The following is a 26,618-nucleotide window of genomic DNA, read 5'->3' as shown; positions in this document are numbered from 1 at the left end:
AGTGATAACAAACCCTGACAAAGGCAGTTTACGTGGTTCTTGAAAAATTTTGTTAAATTCTATTTTTCACATACTTAAGTGATTCCTGCAGAAAGACCCTGATCCAGGTGCAAGAATCACACAGGAATTCACTCTGCCACCACTAGCTGTGTAACCCAGGTCAGTTGCTTTCTCTCTTTGATACTTTAAAAATGAGGATTAGACCCAGGGTAGGTGGGGGTGGGGGTGGGGGTGGGAGGGAGCTGGCTGCCTCTGTTGGAAGAGCATGTGTCTCTTGATCTCTGGAGTCTTGATCTCAGGGTCAATGAGTTGGAGCCCCACGCTGGGTATAGAGATTACTAAAAAATAAAAAATAAAATAAAATAAAATAAAATAAGGGTTCGAGAGAGAGGACCTACTGAGTTAAGACAGCGATAGCAGCGGCATCTTTGACTCCCTCAAACTGAGCAACTAATCTGAGCCCTGTAGGCCTCCCTTCACCTCAAACAAGAGAAGAGAGATGGGCTGGAGGAGTAGATTTCAAGCCCCTAGAGCCCTTTAGCAGTCCCAAGCCCAGACTCCTGCGTCCCAACTCCTGCGTGGTGGGTGGGGCTGACTGGGCAGAGAGAAAGAGGAGGAAGGGAGAGTATGTTCTGAGTGAGGGCAGGTTGCTGGCTGAATATCGAGGTGGACGCTCCTCTGGAGGTATTTTGGCCTCTCATACATTCTCAATGGGCTTTTGTTTTCAACAGCAGAACTTTCAAAGGCGATTCCACTTCCATAAATTGAGTTTCTTCCCGGATGGTTTCCTTTCCCAGTTTCCTGCCTCCAGTGCTTAGCACAGGGCCTGCCGGCCCTGCTCAAAGTTGTACCGTTGGGGATCGTAACCCCGTGACTGTTGGACACAGCAAGTCCCGACCTCATTCAGTGCCATCGTTGAGACCAACTCCCTGCTAGTCCTTTCCATCTCTCATTGCTTGTCTCTCTACTAGCCTCACTCAGACTCGTGGGCTCATGAGCCCTCGGAGGCACGACTGTGGCACCGAAGCCCCGCTCCTTCATGGAATTGCTGTGTAATCTTGGACTAGTTCTATAACTTGTCGGGGCCATCGTTTGGTGGCCTGTAAGGCTGGGCTAGGTGGCCAGGATGTTAGGTCTGGTGGTGCCTCTTGGCGTTGGAAGTTCCCAGAAGACGGCTGCCTTGGAGATGGTGAATAACCCCCACCCGGAGGGAAACTTCCTCTGTCATGGGCACCTGTCGCCCAACAAATTAGGCAGCCCAGCTAAAGCCTGTCCTGAAGCAGCACGCCTCTGTGTGAAGAGGGAGTCCAAGCTATTCCTGCTCAGTTAATATCTGTGGTTCCATCCCTCTCCAGCAGTACTTCCAAGATTCTGTCCAAGCTGCACAGGTATTGGGAAGAAAACTGGTTTGTGCCGGCATATCCTAACTGGGTTCTTTGATTTGGCAGCATCCACACCCTCACCTCTCCCCCAAACTCCCTGCCATCCCAAGAGTGGCTCTCTTCTGAGAGAGGTTCCCAGCCCACAGCTTTTCCTCTATCTTAGACTTTCTACGTGACCTTGGACAAGTCCCTCCTCGGCCTCAGGTTATGCATCTGAAAAATGGGGAAAGCAACGCCTCAGGGCCCTTTTGGCTCTAAGACTTTAGAAGTTGTGGTTCTAGGCCCAGACTCCACGAGTGTGGCTGGAGGTGTCCCTCAGGGTGTCCCCACACTCCCGACTCTCCGGTGGGAACGCTGAGCCACCACTTCAAATTTTAGTCAGTTTTTATGCACCTCGCGCCACCGGGTGGAAAGAACATGGGAACCAGGATGAGTAGCTCCTCTCTGCTTTTGCAGAGATGGGGGTTTCTGCTCCAAGACGGGGTCAGGTTTGAGCAGGTGGGAGAGGGATGGTGGGGAGGTGGCGAGGATCGGGACCTGCACGGTCCCAGACAAAGGAGAGACAACGCAGCCACTCCACCCCAATGCACACCGCAGCCTTCTGGGCCCCAAGAGGCCGCCTGGGGCTGTTTTGCGCAGCTGTGCCCTGGAGGGGGTGGGGATGGTGTCAGCACCGGAAACTTATCTACCGGTTAGGGGCAGCTGTGTCTGGGACAGTAACAGAAGGTGAGACCGAAGGCTAACTCAGTGTAGGGAAGTGGCGCAGAGGTAGAGAGGAGGGAGACTGAGGCAGAGAATGAACCAGGATTCCTCTCAGGGGCAATCAATCTGTGCTCTGTCTTCCTTACAAGCCTAGGTCTGGAGAAGTTATCTCAGAGCCTCTTTTTATGTTTAATATCAGAGGATCATTACTTGTGAATTACAAATGGTGGGTTTGGGGACCACTTCCATGAGCTGCTGGGGCTAGAATCTTCAGTGTATTTGCCAGTGCCTCCTGGGTGTAGAATGGCTGTCACATGCTTCCTTTTCAAAGTCCATTCCTTTGCTTGTTGTCTTCTGGACCAGGAGAGTCTGCTAGAAATGCACGCATTTTGTCTTAAAAGCAACAAGAAATTCCCCGGAAAAGGGAAGGAGGAGTTTTCTCTACAGCAGCCTGGTGTAGCACGCCTGTCTTGGCGCAGCCCTTGCAGATAGAACTCGCCTGCCCACCTGCCTGCTTCAGGGACCCTCATTAGCACTGGACTAACACGACTGGCTTCATTCAGTTCCCAAGAAGTCTTGCGTCAGATGCAGTATTACTCCTGGAAACAGAATCCTTCAGCTGCGCATCACTAGCCCCCAAAGCGTCTGGCAGTTCCTGGTCTGAAGCTGGAAACAGAGGCTCAGGGCTCAGTGCTTGGACAACCTGGTCCAAAGCCTCAATTAGTCTCCTCTCCTAGGAGCACCCTGATTACTAACTTTAAAGGGGTGTGAGATTTCTTTCCTCTCAACGTCTCTGCATTTCTGTTAGCTCAGAATTGGGGTGTCCTGGGGGTAAAATGAGGGAGGGAGGTGGACGAGGCGCCGGCGGCGGCAGCGGCTTAGTAGGCTCTTGAAATGTTTAAAATTGTGAAATGTTTCCTCTGGAAGGAATTCCATTAAAAACTAGGTAAGGCAACTCTACCCATTTTACAGATGAAGAAACTGAGCTCAGAACCGGGTAGATGTGCTCACACTACGAGTCTATTGCGAATCTGGTGGTGCTTAGATTGAAAACCGGATCTCTTACTGCGTTCCGATTTTTCCTCTAATATCCGTGTGTAGATTTTCAGGAGACTATTCGTCCACCCTCACCGTTCACCTCCCCATCCCCACTTTGGCCGCCCCAATCTCTTAGGGCATTCCAAGTTCCCAGCCCTGCGGCGGGGAGGTCAGGCTCCCGCGGGATCTTCGGCGGGACTCTCCAGGCCCTGTGTAGATCCCCTTACCCCTCCCCCCATCCGCGCTCCGCTAGGCCTTCGCCCCGCGCGTTTGTCAATGAACGTGGCGCCGCCGCCTGGGCCCCGCCCCCCATTCTCTCCTATTGCCCAGGTGTCCGCTAATCAGGCGGAGCCCGCCGGTTGCTTAGCCAATGGGACGCTGTCTCGGGCCAGGGCCGGCTGCCACAGCTCTGATTGGCTTGATGAAGCGTGATTGGCAGGTCAGCCCCCGCCTCGCCCCCGCCCGGAGGGAGGCTGAGCCCCGGGCGGCGCTGTCCACACGCAGCGGGTCCTGAAAGCGGCTCCGGGGCGGCGCGGTGGCGCACTGTGCGCGCCGAGCAGGCGGAGGGCTAGCGCCGGCGGCGGCGGCGGCGGCGACAGCGCGGGCAGTCAAAGCCGACAGCGGCTCCATCTCAGCACCGGCAGTCCCAGCGGCCTTGGTGGAGAGGACCTTCCGCTCTCTCGGTCCCTCGCTTCACGCCAGGGGCAGGCGCGGCGGCCGTCCCGGAAGAGGCAACTGGAAAACAGTGGAACCAGACCCCTGAGAGAGGGCAGCGGGGCTCGAAGAGTTGGTGGGCGTGAGGCAGATACTCAGGCGAGGAGGCGACTGTCGCTGTTGTCCCCATTCCTGGTCCCAGCGATGGGGGAGCATCGGGGGCCGGGGGAACTTTGAAGGCAGAAGCTCCGGGGGTGTGAGAGCTGCAAGCTCCTGGGGACTGAGGAGTCACGGCCCCAGCGTCAGTGACGGAAGCGTCTCCGAACCCGCCGGGGCCCCAGCGCCGCCAGAGAGGAAGTTCTTTGCAACTTCGTCCGAGACGTCGGAGAGCCGAGTAGAGAGAGGCTGGGGCTGCAACTCCAAGCCCCAGAGATTCAGAGAAGCAGAGAAAGGATCCGGGGGAGACCGAAGGGTCGAGGAGAGACTCCAGAGGCAGCGAGGCCGCGGAACCAGCCTGTCAGTCCGCGGGCCTCGCTGCCCCCTGAGTGAAGCCAAGGGCCGTGTGTCCCGAAGGCCTCCTCAAAAGCCGCTCCTACCGGAGGCCGGGGGCTCTTTGCCGTCCCGGAGACGGGCCCCTACGCTATGCCCCCGAAGCTGCCGGCTGCTTGGCCGCAGCTACTTCGGCCCGGGTCCGCAGCCACTGCCTGAGCCAGCCCGACAGGGAAGCCACCAGGACTTGGGCGCCCCGCTCCCAGCCGGACGGCACTAGCACCGTTTCCCGCCTCTAGGCGCAGCTCTCGGCGATCTCCAGCGGAGAGGCTCTGAGAGAGGCCCGGCAGCTCCAGCAGCGTTTTCCGAACCCAGATCGCACAGAACCCGGCCTGGCGGCTCGGCTCCCTAGCCGCGCTGGGCAGCCCCTTGGCGCCGGGAGGCGGCGGCGTGGGCCGGCCTGCAGTCTGGAGCGCCCCGATGGAAATACACTGTAAGCACGACCCGTTTGCATCCATGCATAGTAAGTAGGCGGCGAGCTCGCTTCTCTCACTCTCCGGCCGGGACGGGGTTGGGTGTGCCGGACCGCGGGGCAGGTACCAGGGCCAGGAAGACTCAGGACTTCCGTAGCAGCGCAGTCAAGTTGGCAAAGTGCAGTGCTCCCAGGCAGGGCATGTGGAACGACGCGCCTGGTTGTCCGACCCAGAGCTCGGCCAGAGCACCTGGTACCGGGAATCCCGCCTCCAGCAACGCGTAGTGTAGGCAGCGAGTTGCAGCCTCTCCAGGGGTTCCCGGCAGCAACATCCCAGCGTGTTGGGAGAATCCTGGCTCGGACCTGAAGAGGGCTCCAGGCCTGGCTAGTTGGAGGGCACGAAGTTGTAGGAGAGGTCAGTCTAAGTCTCAGACAGTGCCCCACACCCCAACCTGGGGTGGTGCCTTTTACAGCCGTGGGGCATCGAAAGGGACTGAGGCTTGGAGGCAAATTGGGGCCCTGACCAGCACCTGTGTACTTGTATGTGTGGAAGAAAAGGCTGAGAAGTAAGCAAGGACACCAAGTCCAGAGCTCTAAAGGCGCCCTGGAGTTGAGGAGTGGGATCTGAAAAATCAACAAAGTGGCGTTCCCTCAGCCGAGCTTAGAAGCTGCCGATTCATACAGAGACCCTTAAAGACACTATCAAGTCCTTCTCTTCAGGACACTTGCCTCATGATGGCTTTACCCCTTAAAAAAAACCCCAGAGGTCAGTTAGTCATAACAGGCACCCCCCCCCCCCCCACCGTGGCTTCTGTAGGAGACGGGAAGGGTCATTCTGGGCACAGGCGAGGCGACCCAGCTGCCTGACCCTTCGGGATCTGCCAGTTCACCCTTTAGCACAGCTTCCTGTGAGATGAGCGCTTCTCTCATGGTGAGTTAACGCCGGATTAGATTCGGAGATTTCAAGGAAATTCCAAGTGGAACGAATCGCGTTTCCCTTCTGCTCACTGCAGAGCTGGGCCGGAGCAAGGCGCCAGGCTTTGGCGGCATCTAGCAGGGTAGCCTGCTTGGGTCCCCACAGGCAGCAGGTCAGGGAGTTGCTCCCGGACTGGGAGCTTACCCAAGCCAGGTTTCCTTCAGACAGCCCAGGATCCTGCGTACTCAGCCGTGAGTCCCCTATTTAACAAAGGCAGCACAGACCCGGCTGGAGAGAAGGCAAGCTTCGGAGGCGGATTTGTTGGTTTCTGCCCTGGAGGGCCGAGTGGCCTGGTAAGCAGGGAAATGCTGATATAAGCGGCAGGGGCTGGTTGCGGGCAGGTCAGTTTCTCTTTGTGTCAATTTCCCGAGTGCAAGGTAATCCACCAAAGCAGCGAGGAGATTTGCGTACAGAAGCGGCTTGCGCTGGCTGGTCCTACCCCTAACGATTCTTCACCATTTGGGGCCTGTGCCAAAACGGTTTCCAGTCCATGGTGACCCCAGCGTCCCTGGCAGCCCTCTCTGGGGCAGACTTGAGCCATGCTCTGGGGAGGATCTGTTCTCGCAGAGCGAGCGAGAGAACAAATGAGTTGGGGTCAATACTCTGAGAGGTGGACAAGCCTTTAGCTCAGCTAAGGGGCGATTGGGGGACAAAATGGAGAGGGTTGACCCCTGCACTTCTCTCCTCGCCAGCCACAATTCACAGAGTCTCGCTGCCTCCTGCGGAGAGCCGGGAGCCCCAGAAGTCGTGCCGGCCCTTGGGGAGATAGCATCAGAACCAGTGGTCTCCTGGCTTATGCATGAGGGTGGAGAAGGCAGCTCCTTCCAGGTGCTGGTTAGCCAACCGAAAATGCCAGTGTCTCTGTCTCTCCTTGTCCCTGCCTTCATCTGCCCCCTCCTCGAGAAGTGCTCCCTCCTCCCATTTTCAATCATCCCGGCAGCATGGTGGGGGGCTGGGCCCCAGCCAGCCTAGCTTTCAGAGCTGGCTTCTCTGGAAGTGCCTTGGTTCTGATGCCTAAAGCTATTTGCTTGTACACTGTAGGCCCATCCTGGCCCCCAATTTGTTGGCTATTGAGGGGGGTCAGCTTCTCCCCCTGCTTCCCCCATCTCCCCCATTCCCAGTGGAGCAGGACATCATCTGTGGGGAGGTGGTATTGGGGGAGGGCAAGGCACTGCTGGGAAATTGGCTTCTGTGTTCTCTTGCCCCTTTTCCCTATTTATTCTAGACTCATCCTTTTCATCAGCACAATGGCCTCCCACCATCCCCGCATAGGTATCTCCTTCCCCCAGCTAGGGTTTCCAGTTATAAAGCACTTTCATGGGCAATCTCCTACCTAAGTGTCATCTAAACCCTCTGCTACACCCATTTTACAGAGTATGATAATTGAAGCCAGATAGACAAAAGGACTGACAGGAAGTTTACATGGGCAGAGGTGGAGCTGGTTCTTGGGTATCCTGGATTCATGGAAGGGGAGAGGGAGGGACTCAAGATTCCAGAGAGAGGGCAGTGGCCTGAGTGAGTACACACGTGTGCAAGACACTCTCTCTGTCTGGTTTCACTATACCTGTACTCGTGATCGGACTGTCCATCTGTGTCAGCGCCTGTCTGTCGGTTAGAACCCATTAAGGAAATTTCATCCCTCGTCTTTCCCTGTGTCCCTGTTTGCATGTCTGTGTGCCCCTTCATTTATCCTCTCTGGTGCCACTAGGAGGAATTTCAATAACCCTGTGGGGTTCTGGAGTTCAGTCTTCCCTCTGAGTCAGCAGGGACCCTCTCCCCAGGACTCTTTACCCAGTCGTGGTCTTCACGATTTGGATAGGGTCCCTGGTGGGTAGTATGTCCTTATCAGGGCCTAAGGAGCATCTGTGGAGGCCAGCCCTTCCAGACCAGAGCCACAGAGGCCTCGGGGTATCTTCAACCCTTCTCCCCTCACCTTCTTCCAAACCCTGAATAGTCTTCCCTGTGGGGTCAGTATCTGTGTGTCTGTTTCCTGGTCTTTGCCTTGATTTGTTTGCATCTGTCTCTGTGCCAGGCTCTCTGAAAATTCTACTTGGCCTTGAGAAGTGTAGCTGAGAACATGCACCGCTCAGGAGGTGAACCCTCACCCAGCTGAGGTCCATAGGAAGTAGAGGCTGGGACTTGGGTCCTCTGAGGAGATGCAGGGCCGGAGCCGGGGTCCCAGAAAACAAAGATTCTTCTCCAAAGAAGTCCCCTGTCTTCCAGATACCCCTTTACTGGGCTTCCTCCATTTTCTCTTCTGGTCTTCTTGCCTCCCATGTACACCACACTCACCTTTCTTTTCCTTGCCTGTACTAGCTGATCCATTCCTTTTTCTCTTCCTCTGCCTTTCTAACCTGAGGCTTCCGTTCTGGGCTCTCTGTCCTTGCTGTCTGTGTCATTTAGTTCCTATGCATTGCAACCTTCCCCTCCCTTTTCCTCTCTTCTTTCCCCATCCTGCCTCCCTCTTTCAGGCCTCTGGTTTTACTTCTTTCTAATCTCAGGGTAAATGGGAGACACTGTCTTCTCTGAGCAGGTAAATTACCTCCCCACCACCCTTGAAATGCTCTCTGTTGGATAGGACTGTGACTTAGGCAGAAAGGGCTCACCTAAGTGAGTTTGGGAGTCTTCCCAGAAAGTTGAGGGAGATTGGGGGCTCCAAGGTCATCCTGAGTCTGAGGTCAGCTGTGGTTATTGGATCGGACTCTGGAAGAACATTGGTAGCCTTGTCTTTGTGGTCAAAAGTAGAGAGTTTGGGGCCTTGCTGTCACCTAGAGTGCCCGACCCTGGGGGTTTTTCCCTGGTGCAAACGGCCCCCGAAGCTCACAAATGTCCTGCAGGACTGCTCTTGGAAGTTAAGTCCTCTTGAAGGTTGCCACTCTGTTTTTGGCAGAAATTTTACATTGCCAGTGGTATAGGGAACAAGCGATTGCAAATGGGTCACAATGCCTGGGCTATAGGTTATCTCAAAAGTGCTGGATGCTTTTGGCTTCCTTCTTGTCCTCTTAGATGGGCTTGTACCAATTTTGAATTTACTTTCTTCTTCAGGCCAGCTTGTTCTTTAAAGATCTGTACAATCCTTTTTTATTAGATGCTCCCAACCCCAGAACAAAGCCTTCTTAAGGCCCTCAACCAGGGGTGGCCGCAGTCTTTCTGTTTTGGGTGAACTACACAGTTTTCTTTCTAACTGTAAAATCCTGTTGGGGATGGTTTTCCTTTTTCTGATGTTTGGGGTGTTTTAGAACAATCAAAACCAATGAAAGCTCGTTTCAAAAATGAGAGAGAAATTCAGCTAAGAATTAGAATTAGGTACTGTCATTACCTATAAAATTATGTTTTTCCTTGAAATCAGTCTGAGCTTGGAAATTTGGGAAATATTCAATTAGGACCCTCATGGGAAACTTCAGTGAATAGCTTTGGCAGTTTTTAGGAAATAGGTTATGTTATGAGTGTCCCCCCGCTTTTATTTCAGATGTTGTTCATGAACTTAGATAGTAATTGAGTGCTTGGTGGGGGATTGCTGAAATGAGGTGGCTATTTTATGTTTTAGAGCTGGAGACAGAGAGAGAGAGAGAGAGAGAGAGAGAGAGAGAGAGAGAGTGTGTGTGTGTGTGCATGTGTGACATCTGAGATGCCCTAGCTTCCCTGGTACGGTCTAGTCTCAGGCAAGTCCCAGTTTAGATAGAGATTTCCCCATCATTGGCCTCTGAGCTGCCAGCAGCATTGATAAATGCTTGGACTTGGCTTTTGGCTTTTGGGTGTCCTTAGTGATGTCAGTTAGTGGCTGATTAACAGCCACAAGGTCAATGATGTTACATACTGGATGTTATATACAGTGGTGCTATACTGGATCACTCTGTGTTTACTGGTTTTGCTATTCATTTACTTGGATTCCTGTTTCCCTCCAGATGGACTTTGGTGTAAGAGAAGGGAGCTTATTGGGTGGAGGAGACACTTTCCTGGACTCCTTTTACTTAAAATCCATCTCAGAGCCCTTGTAAAACCTGGGACTCGGAAGCCTTCTCCAGCTTCTTTATTTCCCCTAAACCAACTTAAAGCTACTTGTCATTTGCAAAACACTTCAGCAATTCCAAGGAAACTCTTTTATAACAAATCCTGATGTGGTAGAGTGGAATGTGATCCTCTGACCCATTTCTTTTGTGTGCTCTGAGAGGGTACAGTCTGCATGTCAACCTCACCTTTTTTGTTTGTTTATTTTTTGCCTTTACTGAGGGATGCACCCCATCTTGTTAAAGAAAAGATTTTTATCAAGGCAGTGGTTGGGTTTTGTTTCAGTACTCTTTAAATTAAAAAAAAAAAATCTTTAGCCTTTGAATCAGATTGCTGATTAAAAAAACCCAAAACCCATTTTTCCCCCTGAGATCTAGGTTTATTGGAGTAGTCCTTTTCACTTTTACAGATATTTGCTAAAAGGAAAATAGTTATATTTTTAAAAATCTCTTTAAATTTGATGTATTCTAAAACATTTTCTCCCCAGGATCTTTCTTAGACCTCAGCATCATGCATGTAATAAGTTAGGTCTCTAGTATAGATTGGGGTCTTTCACATAGTCCATTGTTAACAAAAAATTACAAGGCAAATTACAACAAAAATTGAAGGATGGGGATGCTTGTTATCAATAGCCCGACTGGCTGAAGATGGACAAAGGCAAAGGTTAATTTTAAAAAGCAATCTGAGGGGCTCATGAAGCCTGCACGATCAGACTCCAGGCTCAAAATCTCCAGCCTGTGGCCATTTCTGATCAGAGGGGCTGTGGGCGCTTACAACACGCTTCTTCTCTTATGTGACTGGTTCTAACCACCCTTTCTCTCTGCTTTTGTTTTTGATCTGTTTCAGGACATGGAGGAGTGAATCAGCTTGGGGGGGTTTTTGTGAATGGACGGCCACTCCCGGATGTAGTCCGCCAAAGGATAGTGGAACTTGCTCATCAAGGTGTCAGGCCCTGCGACATCTCAAGGCAGCTTCGAGTCAGCCATGGTTGTGTCAGCAAAATTCTTGGCAGGTAAAGGCAGAAGCTGCAGGCTTCCCTTGATTTTTCAAATAACGACCTAAAACATGACCCAGTAGCTGTCCAACGTGCGGGTGTCATTGAAAATCATGGTGGCACTTCACCCACATGCATAATACTTAAGAGTTTGCAAAGCTCAAGCCATTCAATTCAAAGTAGTCCTGGGAAACCCCTGTTTCAAGTGACATGTGGAATGAGGTGACTCAATCAGGAATGACATGTTTTTTGAAAGCCTGGTGAATTATTCCAAAGCACCCAAGAATAAGAGGTTCTTGGGAATTTCCCCTACACATGTTAGGTGAGTCTGGGGCCTGAGCAGGGCTGGGTGGAAAACCCACAAGTTATAAAATCACGTTATTAGAGTTCAGTGTTTCATTTTAATGTCTCCAAAAAGCACATTCCATTTTTAAAAGTCAGCTGTCATTTTCAGTTTTTGGTTATCACCAGCCTTATTATGTTGGGCTGTAGTATTTTCCTTCTACACATTTTGTTTCCTTTGTAGTGACAGGCATCCTAAGCGTATATTAGAGAGGGAAAAAAACTCAAACGCTAACTCTCAAATCTGACATTTGAAAGTTGCCACTTGACCCGTCGATTTGCAGCAAGCAAAATACGAATAATGCCAATTCTCCCAGAGGGCTGTAGACCCCAGCCTTCGAGCACTCCTGTGTGTTTTCTCAGGAGAGCTTCAGTATGGTCCAGGGAAGCTTGTTTTTTAAAATTTTTTTTTTCAACGTTTATTTATTTTTGGGACAGAGAGAGACAGAGCATGAATGGGGGAGGGGCAGAGAGAGAGGGAGACACAGAATCGGAAACAGGCTCCAGGCTCTGAGCCATCAGCCCAGAGCCTGACGCGGGGCTCGAACTCACAGACCGCGAGATCGTGACCTGGCTGAAGTTGGACGCTTAACCGACTGCGCCCCCCAGGCGCCCCCAGGGAAGCTTGTTTTGAGAAGGAAACAAATCTACAGAGGCCAAGTGCCTGAGCCAGGTCTATCCAGCTAGTCAGTACTCGGACTGGGAAAAGGCCTCAAGGATTCTTAGACCATTGGCACCTTACCATACTGCAAAGCCAAAGCCACAGGCTTGTTTCGGGGCACGTGAAGTTGTTTGAAGTCTGCTCTGGCAGCCACGGGTGTTCTCAGGTTTAGTTGTTTAGAGCTCTCTCAGGATTTTTCTCCCTGGGTCAGGAAATAACCTTGGTCCTGTAGCTTGCATTATGATTTGAGAACAGATGCCTGAAGAGAAAATAAATATTTTGCAGTATGTCAGTGATATTGTGACTTTTTGCTTGCTCTCTCCCTTTCATCTGCTGGAATTTAAGAAATTCTTTTAGATGGAAGGAATAACAGTTTCTAACCTTGGGGAGCCTTGCTGGAGGCCAAAGGAAGAGGTTTCAAGGCCAGGGGTCTGGCGTCCCCTTTGGGGACCTTGATCCTTGTGTTAATTCCTTATCCCTTACCTACCTCGGGTCGCCTCAGCCAGGGAGGCTCTGGGCTCCACTCCTGTTTAACGCTCAGCAGCGAATGAGCCCCAGCCAGAGTTCAAGGAGGAAGGCTGGACATTAGCACGGTGCTCTTGTTAGACGGTGTTTTGAGGCAGGAGGACGAAAGTGAGGATAAAAGAAGAAAAATACAGGAGAGGGAGATGAAGAGAAAAGAGAATCGTTCATTTAAAAGAGAGAGAGAGAGAAATAGAGAAATGAAGACAAGAAAGAAGGAAAGAGAAAAAGAGAGAGGAAGGAAATATTTGAGATTATCCCAGTGTCAGGCTTCGAGAGCCAAGCGGATCTTCGCTATCTTCTTGGGAAGCCTCTTCATTGCATTGAGGGAGAGAAAAAAGAAGGCCCTTCCTTTGTGTTTGCTGAGACATCTTTGCTGAGCCGACATTTTGCTAGCTATCTGAAATCTTCTTAGGACGAGATGCCGAGCCCTTCTTAGAGGGGACGTCCAGATGCCAGGTCCTCATGTTCTGGTGCCCCGAAGCCCTCCAAATCTCCCCTGGAGACCAAAGGGGACAAGGACCTTCCCAGGCACAGCCGGCAGCCTCCGGAGGCCCAGAATAGATTTGTCACTAGGTAGAGTGGCACTCGGAAGTTATGCGCCGCTCTGGTGCCTGGCCGTTTAAGTTGTCAACAATAAATTGGAATTTCATAGCTCATTATTTTCATAACTAAGAACCACAGTGGACAAAATGTCACTCTAATTAGAACTGCCTCTTAAGAAACAAGTTCAGCCCTAAAACAGTGTGACTGGGAATTTCTGAACTGGGCTGTTCCATCCACTTATTTTATTTTATTTTTTCGGTTACCGAAGAATTTGGTGGGTGCGCTCGGAGCGACAGATTATAGAGAGTGTGTTGTGTGTGGTGGCCGTGGTTTTCAGAGGGTGCATGACAAGGCAGGCAGAGACCCTCGTCATCTTGGGAAGGTGGCGATTTGCCAGGAGTGTGGGCATTCAGTCCACAGAGCTCGAGGCTCAGGAGGGGCTGGAGAGGCACAGCCTAGTGGCATGTGAGGCCCATTTAAATCCACCCAGAAAGCCTGGCTCTTGTCTTCTTTCACTGGAGCCTGCCTGGGAGGTTCAGCCCGTTTGGAATTGGGTGGTATGTTACACAGTAAGAAACACTCAGAGGATTTTAATCCGCAACACGTGCTTTTTATGTTTTGCAAAGCTTTTTCTTAACCATTCTGCATTTCTGCCCGTGTCCTGGGAGGCAGGCAGGGTAAACATCCTCCCCTTATTATACAAATGGGGTCACTTGGAGGCCCAGAGACGCTAAGTGATTTGGCCAAGGTCACACAGAGCCACTGACTAACACGCCCACCTCCTCACTCCCAAACGAATGTTCTTTGCACGGAACTACACTGTGTTGGTGGCTGCCGTTTGTCTGTCGTGTGTAAGCCAAAAGGCGGCATGGCTGTTTTGCTGAGATGAAAGAGCAGTTTTTTCCGTCTGATTCCTCACTTTATACAGTTGCCAATTGGGGTTTCCCCTGGGGTGCCAGGACTGCCTTCCAAGGGCCAGGCTGATGTGTCAGTCAAAAGGCAGACAGAGACCTCTTCGTGTGAACACCACAGCCTGCTATAGTTGGCACTGCTCAGGTGGGCTGGGTGGAGGGCCCTAGATCCTGCCACCCCCGCTGCTCTCTCAGCTGCGGCAGGAACAATGCAGTCCCATTCGAGTGATTACAATTGGAGTACTTAGCCCAGGGTTGTCCTTGCGTCTGTAACTGCTGCCCCAAGCCAGTGCCTGTCCTAACAGGTGCCCAGAGAGGAGTGAGTGAGTGAGTGAGTGAGTGAAAAGAGGTCTGTGAAATGCCTGGTAAACAGTAGAGCTTCCTACAATTGTCATCATCCCCATTATCATTTTAATTTTCACAATCAAAGCAGAAGTTTGCTCTAGTGGGAAGAGGCCAGAGTCAGACTTGAAAGCTGGGACCGCCTCTGGCTTCCAAAAGGGAGTTGGGCAAGGCACTTATTCTAATCATCAGTTTCCCCTCCGTAAAACCCCGCTGGCCCCTTAGGATTGACGTGGAGATCCAGATAATTTGAGGCAGAACTCTGTAAATTTTAGAGCCCTGTGCTGAATAATGAGTTATTGTGTTGATAGTAACAAATGACTTTTTATTGTAAAATTGGAAGGATAATTGGAAGCTGCAGAGATTGCTGTGTGCCTTGATTTAGCTGCCTTTCTAAACTTCTGACAAAATAGTGTTTTCTTGGATGTTTCTTAAAGACTGTGACTAATAATTTTTCAGTAATTACAGAAGGGAGGAATAGGTTGCATTTTGCCTTATTGTCCAAATTTAAACATGACTCACTTTTCTCAATGAAAAACAGAATTTCCATGTCCATATCATTGCTCTCAAATTATTTCATCTGTTTCTAGAATGTCCATTAGGTTGGCCCTAACTAGATTTCCCCAGGCTGAGACTTTCAGCATCTCTTTATTTATTTATTTTAAGTGTTTATTTATTTTTCAGAGACAGAGAGAGAGAGAGAGAGAGAGAGAGAGAGCGCGCATGAGTAGGGGAGGGGCAGAGAGAGAGTAAGACACAGAATCTGAAGCAGGCTCCAGGCTCTGAACTGTCAGCACAGAGCCAGACGTGGGGCTTGAACTCTTGAACCAAGAGATCAAGACCCAAGTTGAAGTCGAATGCTTAACTGACTAAGCCACCCAGGCACCCCTCAGCATCTCTTTAAATGTGACTAGTCATTGGGTCTTGGGTAACACTTCCCACCCATCCCATGGGAGAATCGTCTCTTTGCCTTACCTATTATAAACTCTTTAGGTTGAAAATTTACCAGTCATTGGGGTGCATGGCTGGCTCAGTTGGTAGAGCACGTGACTCTAGATCTTGGGGTCGTGAGTTCCAGACCACATTGGGCATAGAGTTTACCTAAAAAAAAAAAAAAAATTACCAGTCAGTTTTAAAATGTCTCCTTAGCTAAAAAAAAAAATCTCAACTACAAGATAATCTCTTTTGCAAGCGGAAGTCAAGAATTCCTCTGTAAATATTGAGAGACATCCAGTGAAGGCTCAGATTCAGAAAAGGAATCAAGTAATTTTTTTCCCTTGAAATGATCTTTCACGGCACTCTTCTCCCCGGTCTCGGTTTTACTGTAAAACCCTGACATCCTATTTGTGTTAACGAGGAAGAGCTGATAGCATGGAAATGTCCTTAGAAACAGCGATTTACCTCAGGGGAGGTCTCTGGAAGAGCTGCGGTGACTTGTGGTTGGTTTTTATTTATTTATTTTTTGATTGCTTGCGTTTTGACTTGTATATAACACATATTTCCAGTTAACTCTGGAATCCAACATTTCCTTTCATTTTAGGCTAGGGCTATCGTTGTAATCTTAGGGCAAAAAAAAGTTGCACTTAAGGGATAGTGTCACAGAATGCAGATGGAATCTGCTAGGGGATGTGAGTACTGGTAAATTAAAGGTACAAGCCAACTTTCTGGGGGAAATTTTAGCTCGGGGGCCAGGCCACTGTCCTGATTTGGCCAATGGGCCTTGTGTGACCCTGGGCAAGCCTTTTAACCTTCATGGATCTCTGTTTTATACCTGTAGATGGGGACCTGTTCATTCACTTATTCATTCATTTATTCATTCAAAATATGTATGTGCTTTAGAACTGTGGTGGGGATCAAATGGGAAAGCTGACTTCAAAGTTTTCTGTAAACTGTAAAATGATAGATAAATGTGATAGTTAATTAACTAATTAATGCATAGCATCTGGACCAGCACTGTCCAATAGAAATATAACACGAGCCACGTTTGAAATTTAAAATTTTCTGGTAGCATATTAAAGAAGGAAAAATAAACAGGTATAATTGATTTTATATATTTTATTTAACCCAGTATATGAAAAATGTGATCACGTTAGCATATAACCAGTATAAAAATTATTAATGAGATATTTTACCTTTTTGTTTCTATACTAAATTTTGACAATCTTGTGTGTGTTTTATGCTTACGGTACACCTCAATTCAAATGAGCAGTGTTTCAGATGTTCCAAAGCCCCATATGGCTAGGCTAGGGCTGCTGAATTGGACAGCACAGATCTGGATGTTTTCTGGACAGAGTAGCTATTTTGTTGCAAACATCCATTTTGCTGGTTCCTCATGGCTAAGCTCCTTTCTGCTTGGGTCCTAGGTATTATGAGACGGGGAGCATCAAGCCTGGTGTAATTGGAGGATCCAAACCAAAGGTCGCCACGCCCAAAGTGGTGGAAAAAATTGCTGAGTATAAACGCCAAAATCCCACCATGTTTGCCTGGGAGATCAGGGACCGGCTGCTGGCGGAACGGGTGTGTGACAATGACACGGTGCCCAGCGTCAGTTCCATCAACAGGTGAGGGGCTGGTGCCTGTGGGGGGCTAGGGATCGGGGGGAGTGGGGCATCCTGGAGGCTCTGTGAGTGCCTTTCCTAAAAGTCTGGTTTCTCCATTCATCTAGGCCCCTTAGGGGTTATTACACAGGAGGGGTGCTAATGGGGCTAGATTGATCTCTCTGTTGCCCTTTTTATCTTTCCAAAGTAGGCAGGGGTCCTAGGCTCAAGGAGGGAAGGCCATGTCAGTACCCAGGCTGCTTGAGAGTCTTCTTAGCCCAGAGTGATTTCTGTCACTCTCCCTTTACCGCCGCCTCTGTGTGTGGGACACTTAGCAGCAAACTGTTCTGATCAGGCCTTGACAAATGTCACTTCTTTGTAAGCCCGTGCTCAGGGTCTCCGCACTGGCTGATATAAATCAGAGTTTCCAAGGAAGAAAATCCCTGCCTCCAGTTTGGGCAGAGGTTGAGCCGTTGAATGTGGAAAACAGAGCCTGGACTTGAAGTTGAGAGATTTGGTTCCTTGTCCCAGTTCTGCCACAAACTCCAAGTGTCACCCTGACAAAGCTCTTCCTCTCTTTAAGAGCTCAGAACCTTGGTGGTCCTGATGTAGGTCAGTGATCTCCAAGAGTGACGTCCAGGACACCAAGATGCTGTGGAGTTAGGGAGCTGCCCTCTCCCCAGTTTCCCTCAATGTCACCCATGGAGAGAAAGAACCAGAGAAATACCATGAGTACCAGGCATGGGATCTTCCTGGGAGCCACAGCGGCACCTTCTCTGAAGTGTGATCCAGGATATATCTAATGGAGCTTTCAGAGCTTCAAAAAATTTCTGAAAGAAAGTATTCTATTATAGGGGCACCTGGGTGGCTCAGCTGGGCAGGCCCCCGACTTTGGCTCAGGTCATGATCTCATGTTCTGTGAGTTGGAGCCCCGTGTGGGGCTCTGTGCTGACAGCTTGGAGCCTGGAGCCCGCTTTGGATTCTGTGTCTCCCTCTCTCTGCCCTTCCCTGGCTCATGCTCTGTCTCTCTTTCTCTCTCAAAAATAAATAAACATTAAAAAAATTTTTTTTAAAAGAAAGTTTTCTATTGTAAACGGCAAAGTCTCAAATCCGTTAAACCTATAGAAGTCAAGGATGAAGTTGTGAGGTGAACGGAAATGATTGTTCTCTAAACTCCACAAAGAAAAGAGAACCAGCCGACTGAAAACTTGAATGGTTCCCATTTCTCTAAGGTCACACACTACCCTTGTCCGTGCAGAGCCTGTCTGGGCATAGCAGACCCCTCACCCCCCGGCAGAAAGAGGTGGTCAGACTAGAATGTCCCTGAGATCCCTTCTGGGCTTGAGGGTTGTTCCTTCTGTGATGACTCGAATGCACAGAATCACTGTGTGAGTGCATCTCTTGATGTTTTGAGACCTGCTATTTCATAAGCCATGAGCCTGTTTCCTTTCTCTCAGCAAGTCTTTATCTTGGTCCTGACATCATGTGAGGTACAGAGCACAGAGAGGGGCACCAGGTACACTGTCTCGTAGTCTCCGTTCTAGAGGGCCTCCTTGCGTAGGATGGCATTCAGGCATGCATGAGAATTCTGGTCAACCTGAATTAGCTGAGGAGATAGCAACGGTTGTGGTGGGTTTGGGGTGGGGGGGGATAACTTCTGTTCTTCTGGGTTATGGGGGCTCCAGTGTGCTTTGGGAGTCCCCTACTTCTGGCACGTTGTAGGATTACCGTCACACAGAGCAACATGACTTTTTCCCACGTCTCCAAGAGCCCTCGTGTGGAGTAAGGCATATAATGCCTATAGCAATCAGGGAACGGAAGCCTTCTCATCAGAGGAACCTCCACCAAACCCATGGTCAGGCTTTGGGGGCCCGCAGATTTCCCAATGTAGGGTGTACGTGTAATTGGTGGTTTGAAAGATAACCCTGGGTTGCCCGTGGGGGTCCCAAGCTCCTAATGCCTGCTGTTGGCAGGCAGTAACGTAACAAGTGAAGAAGGCTAGGTGTGAGGTGATAGGGAAAGGTGGGGTCTGTGGGAAACCGGACAGCACAAGAGTTACTGAAGGGGTAGGTGCTTCTCAGCTCCAGCCGAATGCCTCCAGGATTTTTTTTAAGTTTATTTATTTATTTGGAGGGAGAGTGTGTATGCGCCCGCGAGCATGCGAGTCCCCCAGCAGGGGAGGGGCAGAGAGTGAGGGAGAGAGAGAGAATCCCAAGCAGAGTCTGCGCTGTCAGCTCGGAGCCCGACACGGGGCTTAGTTTCATAACCAGGAGATCGTGACCTGACCCGAAATCAAGAGTCGGACGCTCTACCGACTGAGCCACCCAGGTGCCCTCCAAATCTCCATATTATTAAATGGTGGCAATGAATTTCAGTGAAAAAAAAAATGCCTTACAGGATGAGCATAACTCATTTGCAGGGCTCCAGCTTATATCTTCTGTAATACAAGGATGAAAATGGTCATCTATTTATGATGAATTTGCTTTAATGTATTTTAGAAAAATATAAGTGGAACACCAAGCCAGTGAGTGTGAACTTTATGAACTATCCTTCCCATTTCCGGTAAAGAACTCATATTGCCTCATAAAGTAAGTCTAAGTCAAAACGTAAGTTACTTGAAAGGAAGATACGAAGTGAAAAGAGCACAGTGGCCCGACGGAGCGGTGGAGGCCGTGAGGCGGGACTTACACGAGTGTCTAGGGAAGCCGTGGACCAGCTGGTGCTTTGTGCTTGGAGTTGCGCTGGGTGGCTGCTTGCTGGTTGCTGGGGCCGTGGCTAGCCTCAGGGGCTCCTGTGTGTCCACAGCGGTGGCTGTGCCTCTGAGGTGTTTTCAGGTCTGTCGTCTCCTGTAGCCCTCGAGGCTTAACTCTGTTCTTTGGCAGGTATAGAAACTGAGGCCCAGAAGAGAGGTGTAGAGGAATGATGATTTTGAGGTAGAGATGGGAGTAGAGTCCGGGACCCCTGATGTTAGTAAGAGGAGGGCCTGTCTCTTTCCACCATTGCCCTGTAGGACTCTACCCGTGACAGAACTGAGGATCCGAGAGCAAAGAGGCAAGGAGGAGTAAAACGGTCATTCCTACCATGTCCACGCAGCCTTTGTGCTTTGCTGCCTGTCTGCAGCTCCCTCTGTGGCCCATAGCCCTCTCCTGGGCACCCTGCTGGGGGCTCTTCTCTGGGGGCACACTGTGGCACTTCACTCAGAGCTCTTTGTGTCTTTAGCCAACCAAGCCAGCAATGCAGATGAACAAGGACACTGTTGGTGCCTCCCTCCCACCGCCACCCGCCTCCCCCTGCCCCGTCCACGAAAGCCTGAGCCATCCCTGCATGCAGTTTTATTTTCCATATGAAGGCAAAGCTGCTCTGCAAAGCTGCGTTCAAACGGGTGCAGTTTCCAAGTAACTGTCTCGCAAACGTCACGATCATGATGTAAGAGCGTCCACAGATTCCTCTCCCAGCTCTTGCCTCCCCGGGGGCAACTTCTCTCTCTTCCCCTACTTCACACAGCTAAGGAGGGAATGGTGGCTGGATTTGTAGCTATTCCGGTGGCAGCAGTGTCGTCTCCACTATCCACCCCTACCAGTGTATGCCTTTCTGCTGTCTTCTGGGAGAGCAGCCTGGGAACCCGTGACTGACACGGAATTCAGAGACACCGAACCTGTTCTGCTCAGCATGTGGGAGATTTGCTGGGACACGAGCCATCATGTTTATGTGGTTTCCTAAGGAGAAAAAAGGGCTGGGGGTGCTGCACGACCTGCACCAAGGATTCTTAGAATCCAGCCCGAGTGTCAGTGGGAGGTGACTGTCCAAGAGCTGACGGAAGCCGGTAATGGAGCCTTCCTTCCAATCCAGTCCCGGATCTCTGAATCAGGGGCCAAGTGGTGGGGACTGTGAGTGGCACTCCCAGTTAGGAGGACGATTCCACTTAGCAACAATTGGTTGTTGTCATGTGGGAACGTGGGATCAGGATTGCTAGGTGTTTGGATTTTTCAAGGGAAGCTACAAATCCGTGTATTTATGTAAAAGCTCCCACCCTACAATTATTGGCAACTAATTCAAATAAGACAAATGACTGTGCAGGCCAAACAAAACTCACTCAGGAATTGATGTGGCCTGGGGATGACAGTTTGTAAAGTCTACTCTTAATCTGAACTTGGGCAGCAAGACTTCTGAGAGTGTTTACCCATTCCCCTCTTTCTTCTCCACATCAGTTGCTGGCCTGGGTGTCACCTGTGGGCCCCCTCCCAGCATGGCCCAGTTGGACCCTTGGTTTGGGATTCTTAGCACAGCTGATGACCCAAGATTCTTACTGCACCAATGGCAGTTTGACCAGTGCAGTAGATGTGGGTATATCTTCAGCCCTGTCTTCCTATTTCCTTTTTAAAGGCACCATGATTTTCTCCTTCAATGTAATTGTGTAATGGGGGGGGGGGGGGATGGAGGAATATGTGTGTGAGAAGACCTAGCCTTTCAAAGAAGTGAGGGTGATGTTGAAATAGGATCCTTACAAATGCCTGTAATACCTGAAGCCCTTGAAGTTTAGTCCCTCAGTTTCTAAATGGATTTGGAATCCAAACAGACTTTATGTCTCCTATAGGAAATATTTAGCAGAGGGGCCACTTCTTTTGAATGTGGTGCAAAGGAAATTGCTCGAGCATGGGAGCTGGGAGTCTGGGCTGACCTGCTGTGTGACCCTGGGCAAGTCACTTCAGCACTCTGGGCTTTGGTGTCCTCATTTGCAGGAATTGGTGGATTGTTGAATTCCCTTCTCTGCTGGACCATCTAGGATGCTCACATGGCACCCAGGATCATGCTCATGCTCAGCGAAGTAAAGGCAAAACCCTTTAGTGTTAACTGCCAGGTAGCCAGACTGTCTCTGGTTTAGAAGAGGTCCGGAGTATGACTCTTACTGTGACACGTCTTGACGATTGCTTGTTAATTTAAAATTTTTTTTTAGAATTGCTATGATTCAATTAGTCTTGTCCTTCCCACTACCATTTCTTCTCAGTGGAAGATAATGCTCTTTGTTCCTTTTTTTTTTTTTTTTTTTTTTGGCAGCTGCTGCAAGCAGATGGGCAAAATCTCTATCCCTGGGGACAGCTTTGGAGGGTTCCCTACAATTCTGGTCTCGCCTATAAAGGACAGCTCCTCTATAGCCTTAAAATAGGGTGTGGGGAGGGCTACTTTTCCCTCCCTAGTTCCCAAGGGGATCTCATATGTTTTTAAGGCATTTGTGGAAAATATGAACCTTTTAAGGTTGAAGCTGGTCTTTAATCTTTCTGAAGATACTACTGAAGATAACAGCTAACATTTATAGCAAACTTACTGTGCAACAGCTGCTATTCTAAGGAATTGATTAGTTTCATTCTCATCATAACCCTATGATGTAGGAATGATTCTTGGTCCCATTTTGCAGATGAAGAAACTGATGCACAGAGGAGTTAATTTACTCAAGGTCACGCAGCTGGCAAATTGGAAAACTGGGTTTCAGACTCTAGTGGTCTGATTCTGGAGCTTGTGGTTTTAATCAGTATGCTGCAGTGGCCTCTTAATGATTTGTAACAATTAATAATGTTTTACCAAATGGCATATAAATATTTTAAAAGAAAAATAAGGAAAACATAATTTCCTTTGCTCTGCCTAGGTACAAACTTAATGGCCAGGCAATACTCTGCAAAGCTAAGACTTTATAGGAAATAAATATGAGAAATAGTTCTCATATATTTTACCATACATTTATATGTACATAACCCATAATATAGGTAAACTGTATTTATATCTGTATAGCCAGATATTCACATTAGCTATATCTCTGTAGACAAACACACATGTATCCTTGGAAAAGGTGACATACACACAAATACAGAAATTAGGTCAGATTCTAACTTAATTCCAGGTGGTCCAAAAGACTATCTCACTCCCGGGTCCTTGTCAATATGCTCCATGTTTGTTTAGTTAAAATAAGAATTTTGAATATTGGAGGAAACAAACCAACCCTGAATGCATTTGAATCAACACTTAAGCTGACTCATAAGAAAAAGGCAAAAGGCCCTGGGGGCTCCAGGGGCCTGGACTCCAGGGGACCTGTGGTTGGGCTGTGGTGTGAACAGAAATGTCCGTTCAGGCTCTCAGCTGGGCATGCTGAGGGGCCTCGGTGCCCGCCACTGAGCTGTGAGATCTCTGAGGGCACAACCCAATGAGGGTATCCTTACTCCTCTACATTTGTACAAGCTGGAGACTCAGTGCAGCTTGAAACTTGAACTTCCAGAAATAACGGTCTGGAATGTGAAAAAGCCTCTCACCTAACACTGAGTGAAGACAGCCAGATACAAAACCATGGACGCGATTTAATCTTGATTTTGTTAAAGGAAATGGGTATTTCCTAATATGCGTAGGAATGTTAGCATGAAGGAGGTACATCGAAATGTGATTTTAGATACCTTCTTTGTATTTCTCGTCCTAATAGTCTACAATGAGCGCAAAGTACTTTTATAATTAAGAAAAACCCTAATAACTGTTCTTTTAAAAGGTGATCCTTGGAGGCTGGAGTAGAACGTCTCCAAAGAAGCTGAACATTCTGTTACCACCCACCCTTCTCCCTAATGAGAAGGGAGAAGCTTCCCTTCTCAGGGAAGGAGCTTTCGTGCAGATCCCACAGGGACTTTGGGCCCAGCCCTGGTTGGTTGCGCTATGACACACAGGGCTTGGGGTCTCACGGAGGAGACCCATATGAGTGTGCTCTTCTAGACAGAAATTTATAAGCTAAGCTTCTCAGAGCCCAAGGTCCTACAGAAGAACATCAGAGCTGCCAGGGCAAAGGAAAAGCAGTACCACTATTATCCCTTTCATACAGTGGGCTTTGTTTGAAGATTTTTTTCCCCAAAAAAGGATTTAATTAGAGTGGTCTGTTCCAACTTCCTCATTGTATTGAGGCCGGCAACAGAATGGACTTGCCCAGGGTCACAATCAAGTTCATCATATTAGAACTAGGGCAAGGTCTCTGGAAAGACAGGCCAGCACACCCCCGGCTCCTGGCCTTGTTGGAGCCTAACCATGTGGCTTTGTACACGGCAGCTTCGGAGGCTTCCTCTTAGCAAAGCCAGGCCTGTCCCGGCAGCACTTTAACCCTTTCTAATTTCAGAGCAACATGCATCTGCTTCCTTGGTAATTTTTAATGGGTGGGGATGTGGCTCTCTCCTGCAGAGAAACCAGAGCATGTGGGCCCCCAGGGAACAGAGAGGTCACCTGGTTCAGTCCCTTCATTCCACCGAGGGGCCGGCAGAGGTCCAGGAAAGGGAAGAAAGTCCCTATTAGTGTCCCTCAGGGAGTTCCTGATGGAACTGGAGCTGCTCCAGAGAAAAAGATGTCTGTTTGTAACATTGATGTGTCATCCTTTTTCTACACAAGAGGTACTTGAAGCCCAGAGAGGGGTGGGAACAAGTTACCCAAAGACACCCAGGGAGTTAGGGGCTGAATTGGGACTAGTCCATAGCGCTGCTAACCCCCTACACTCCCAATCTGGGGGTCATAACCTCCCTCCTCGTCTGCCCCAGCTTGCCAGGCCTTTTCCATGCATGGCTGGTTGAGATCTCTTCTCCGTGGTGGTAAATAGCCATTAATTTTTCCCCCAACTGTCCACAGGATCATCCGGACTAAAGTACAACAACCCCCGAACCAGCCGGTCCCAGCTTCCAGTCACAGCATAGGTAAGAAGAACTTTTTAAAAAAATTTAAAAATCTAATGGGCTCCAAATATTCTAAAGAACTTTTTAATCATTCTTATGGACAGATAATTCTGCATAAAACACTTCGGCACACGTACTAATGCGCCTTCTTTGTCATTCTCCAAGGGCTGAACCTGGTAAATGAATTTTATAAATACTGCTAAAAGGTTTTGAATTTTACTGATTATTATGATAAATAGCTTTCACCATGAGACAGAAAATTGAAATCTAAGCCAAAAAAAAAAAAATCCACTAATGGGGGTCTATAGAATGTCAGATAATTAAAGTAATAAATCAAGAAAGGGATACTTATTCATAACATTTTCTGCATCATTAGTCAGTAAGTAGTTTTGAATGTGTTTTTTTCTTCTATCAACCAGCCCTTCTACAATTCTTTGTGCACTTGCAGTCTTGAGTGAAGATGTGGCAAAACTTCCCAAACTTTCTCTCCCTCTCTCTCTCTCTCTCTCTCTCTCGCTCAGTTCAATCTCATGTACTCCATGAACTGTCGAGGACTGTCAGTGGGGCTTTTGATACTCGTTGGGAGATAGTCTGAGTGAGCACGACTTATAAGGGTGGGGGTCCTATTTCCAACTACTAAAGAGTTCAGAAGTTTCGCTTGCCTGTCCTTTCCCCGAAAAGACTGTGAGATGAAAATGACATGTGTCTATTTAAGACATATTATTTCTCCACTTGGGATAAAGGGAACACCTCTGGGGGGAAAGTTATTCTACTATAAGAAAGTGCTGACCATTCAGTTCAGTAAGCCTCTGACAGTCCCGGTCAATGTCACTTAATAATGCCTCAGACTGTGTAATGTTTCCCCACCTTTGTCACTCCCTCTTTAACTGAAGAACCGCCCCCCCGCAGTGATGGGGGATGGGCAGAGGCAGGCTTATAGTACCAGCTCTGCCATTAACTCATCCAGTGAGTACGTCCCTTTACTTCTCCGAGTCTGTTTCCCCATTTGTGGACTGACGTGCACAAACTAGGTGCTCCCTGAGGTTTCTGATCCACCATGGTTGCCTCTGTGGATAAAGGTAAGAGTGAGTTCCTCCCTTCCATAAAATAATTATTTAGGAATCCATTCAAAAAGTGTTTGCTAAGCCCCTGCTTTGCATGGAGACTAGTGTTATTATAAAGGAGGCAGGACAGAATCTCCATTCTCATGGGCTTCTCGGTCTAATAGGGGAATGTAACGAAGAGAAGTTTGCAAAGCACTGAGATAAGGCTCAAGAAGGAAATACAGGATGCTGTGTGAGCCAAAGGAAGGGAACTGTTACCAGCTCTGTTGAGCTGGTGTGAAGAGGGTTGAGGAGGGCTCCTGGGGAAATGTTTGTGGCTGAGATTTCCCTTGTAGCTTTAACTATTTCGGATGACGGAGCAATGAATATGAGACTAAGAATACCCGATAATATTCTTGCAATTGGGTTAGAGGAATAATTCTACTTGGAGGTCAGCAGAATGCTTTGTCTCAGAAAGTTTTATAAAAAAAATGTACCTTGTATGCGTACAGGCCTTTATCGTTTACAGACTTATTGAGGAGTGAGGAAATGGAAGTTAGAGAGATTAAATAACTAGCCCAAGGTCACATTGCTCATAAGTGACGGAGCCAGAATTGGAACCTGGGTCTTTGGAGTCTGGCGCAATCACAAGATAATCAGAACTATCACTGGCTCTGTCAGCAACATGGCGAGCCTTGGTTATATGTGGTTGTTGGTTTTTAAAGTACCAAATGACGTGTGATCTTCTTTCTTCCTCTGTTCTTTGCACCTTAATACAGAAAAGGTTGTGAGATTTGCATAAATCTATTTTGAGGAGCTTCTTCTGGTGAAGGAAAAGAGAAGTTAACGATTTCTACTTCTGTGTCTCCTAAGGAGGATCTAAAATCTAACTCAGATATGAGAAGAAAGGCACTGTTCCCTCTAGGTCTGTAGGAGCAAGAGCTGGATATGCTCCAAGGAAAGCAACAAACAGCTTCTCACGCAACACCACCATTTCTAGTAATTTCCTACACTTTAGAGTCAAAGGCGGCTCCACCTGCCTCCAGCTAGTTATAGCCCAAGGAAATGTGTCAGAGATTGGTTTGTAGGTTTTAATGAACCAAGAGAGAATTCCCACAGCCCAGGAATGGAAATTCAGCTGTACAGCTTGAGAGGACCCTGACGACTTGGCTGCTCTTTTCCCCTGGACTCTGGGGTTAGGAGTTAAAGTGAAACTTGTGCAAAACCTCCCCTCCCCTCCCCTCCCCTGTTCTTATCCTTAGGAATGTAGAGACCTGGCCTTAGTCACAATAAGTCACTGAGCTCAGCCCACGTTTC

The 26,618-nt window shown here is 48.8% G+C and overlaps 1 protein-coding gene across 1 annotated transcript in view; it reads left to right on the top strand.

Moving 5' to 3' along the window:
- The window catches only part of PAX5 (paired box 5), a 187,839-nt gene that overhangs the window by 2,952 nt on the left and 158,269 nt on the right, over positions 1-26,618 (top strand). The window contains exons 2-4 of the mRNA XM_043565614.1: positions 10,568-10,733; positions 16,403-16,600; positions 24,215-24,279. Coding sequence (XP_043421549.1) covers positions 10,568-10,733; positions 16,403-16,600; positions 24,215-24,279 — 429 coding nt within the window. The remainder of the gene's footprint in view (positions 1-10,567; positions 10,734-16,402; positions 16,601-24,214; positions 24,280-26,618) is intronic.

This window comes from Prionailurus bengalensis, chromosome D4, assembly GCF_016509475.1.
Source record: "Prionailurus bengalensis isolate Pbe53 chromosome D4, Fcat_Pben_1.1_paternal_pri, whole genome shotgun sequence".
In the NCBI taxonomy this organism is placed as follows: Eukaryota; Metazoa; Chordata; class Mammalia; order Carnivora; family Felidae; genus Prionailurus; species Prionailurus bengalensis.
This window is presented reverse-complemented; position numbering and strand designations above follow the sequence as displayed.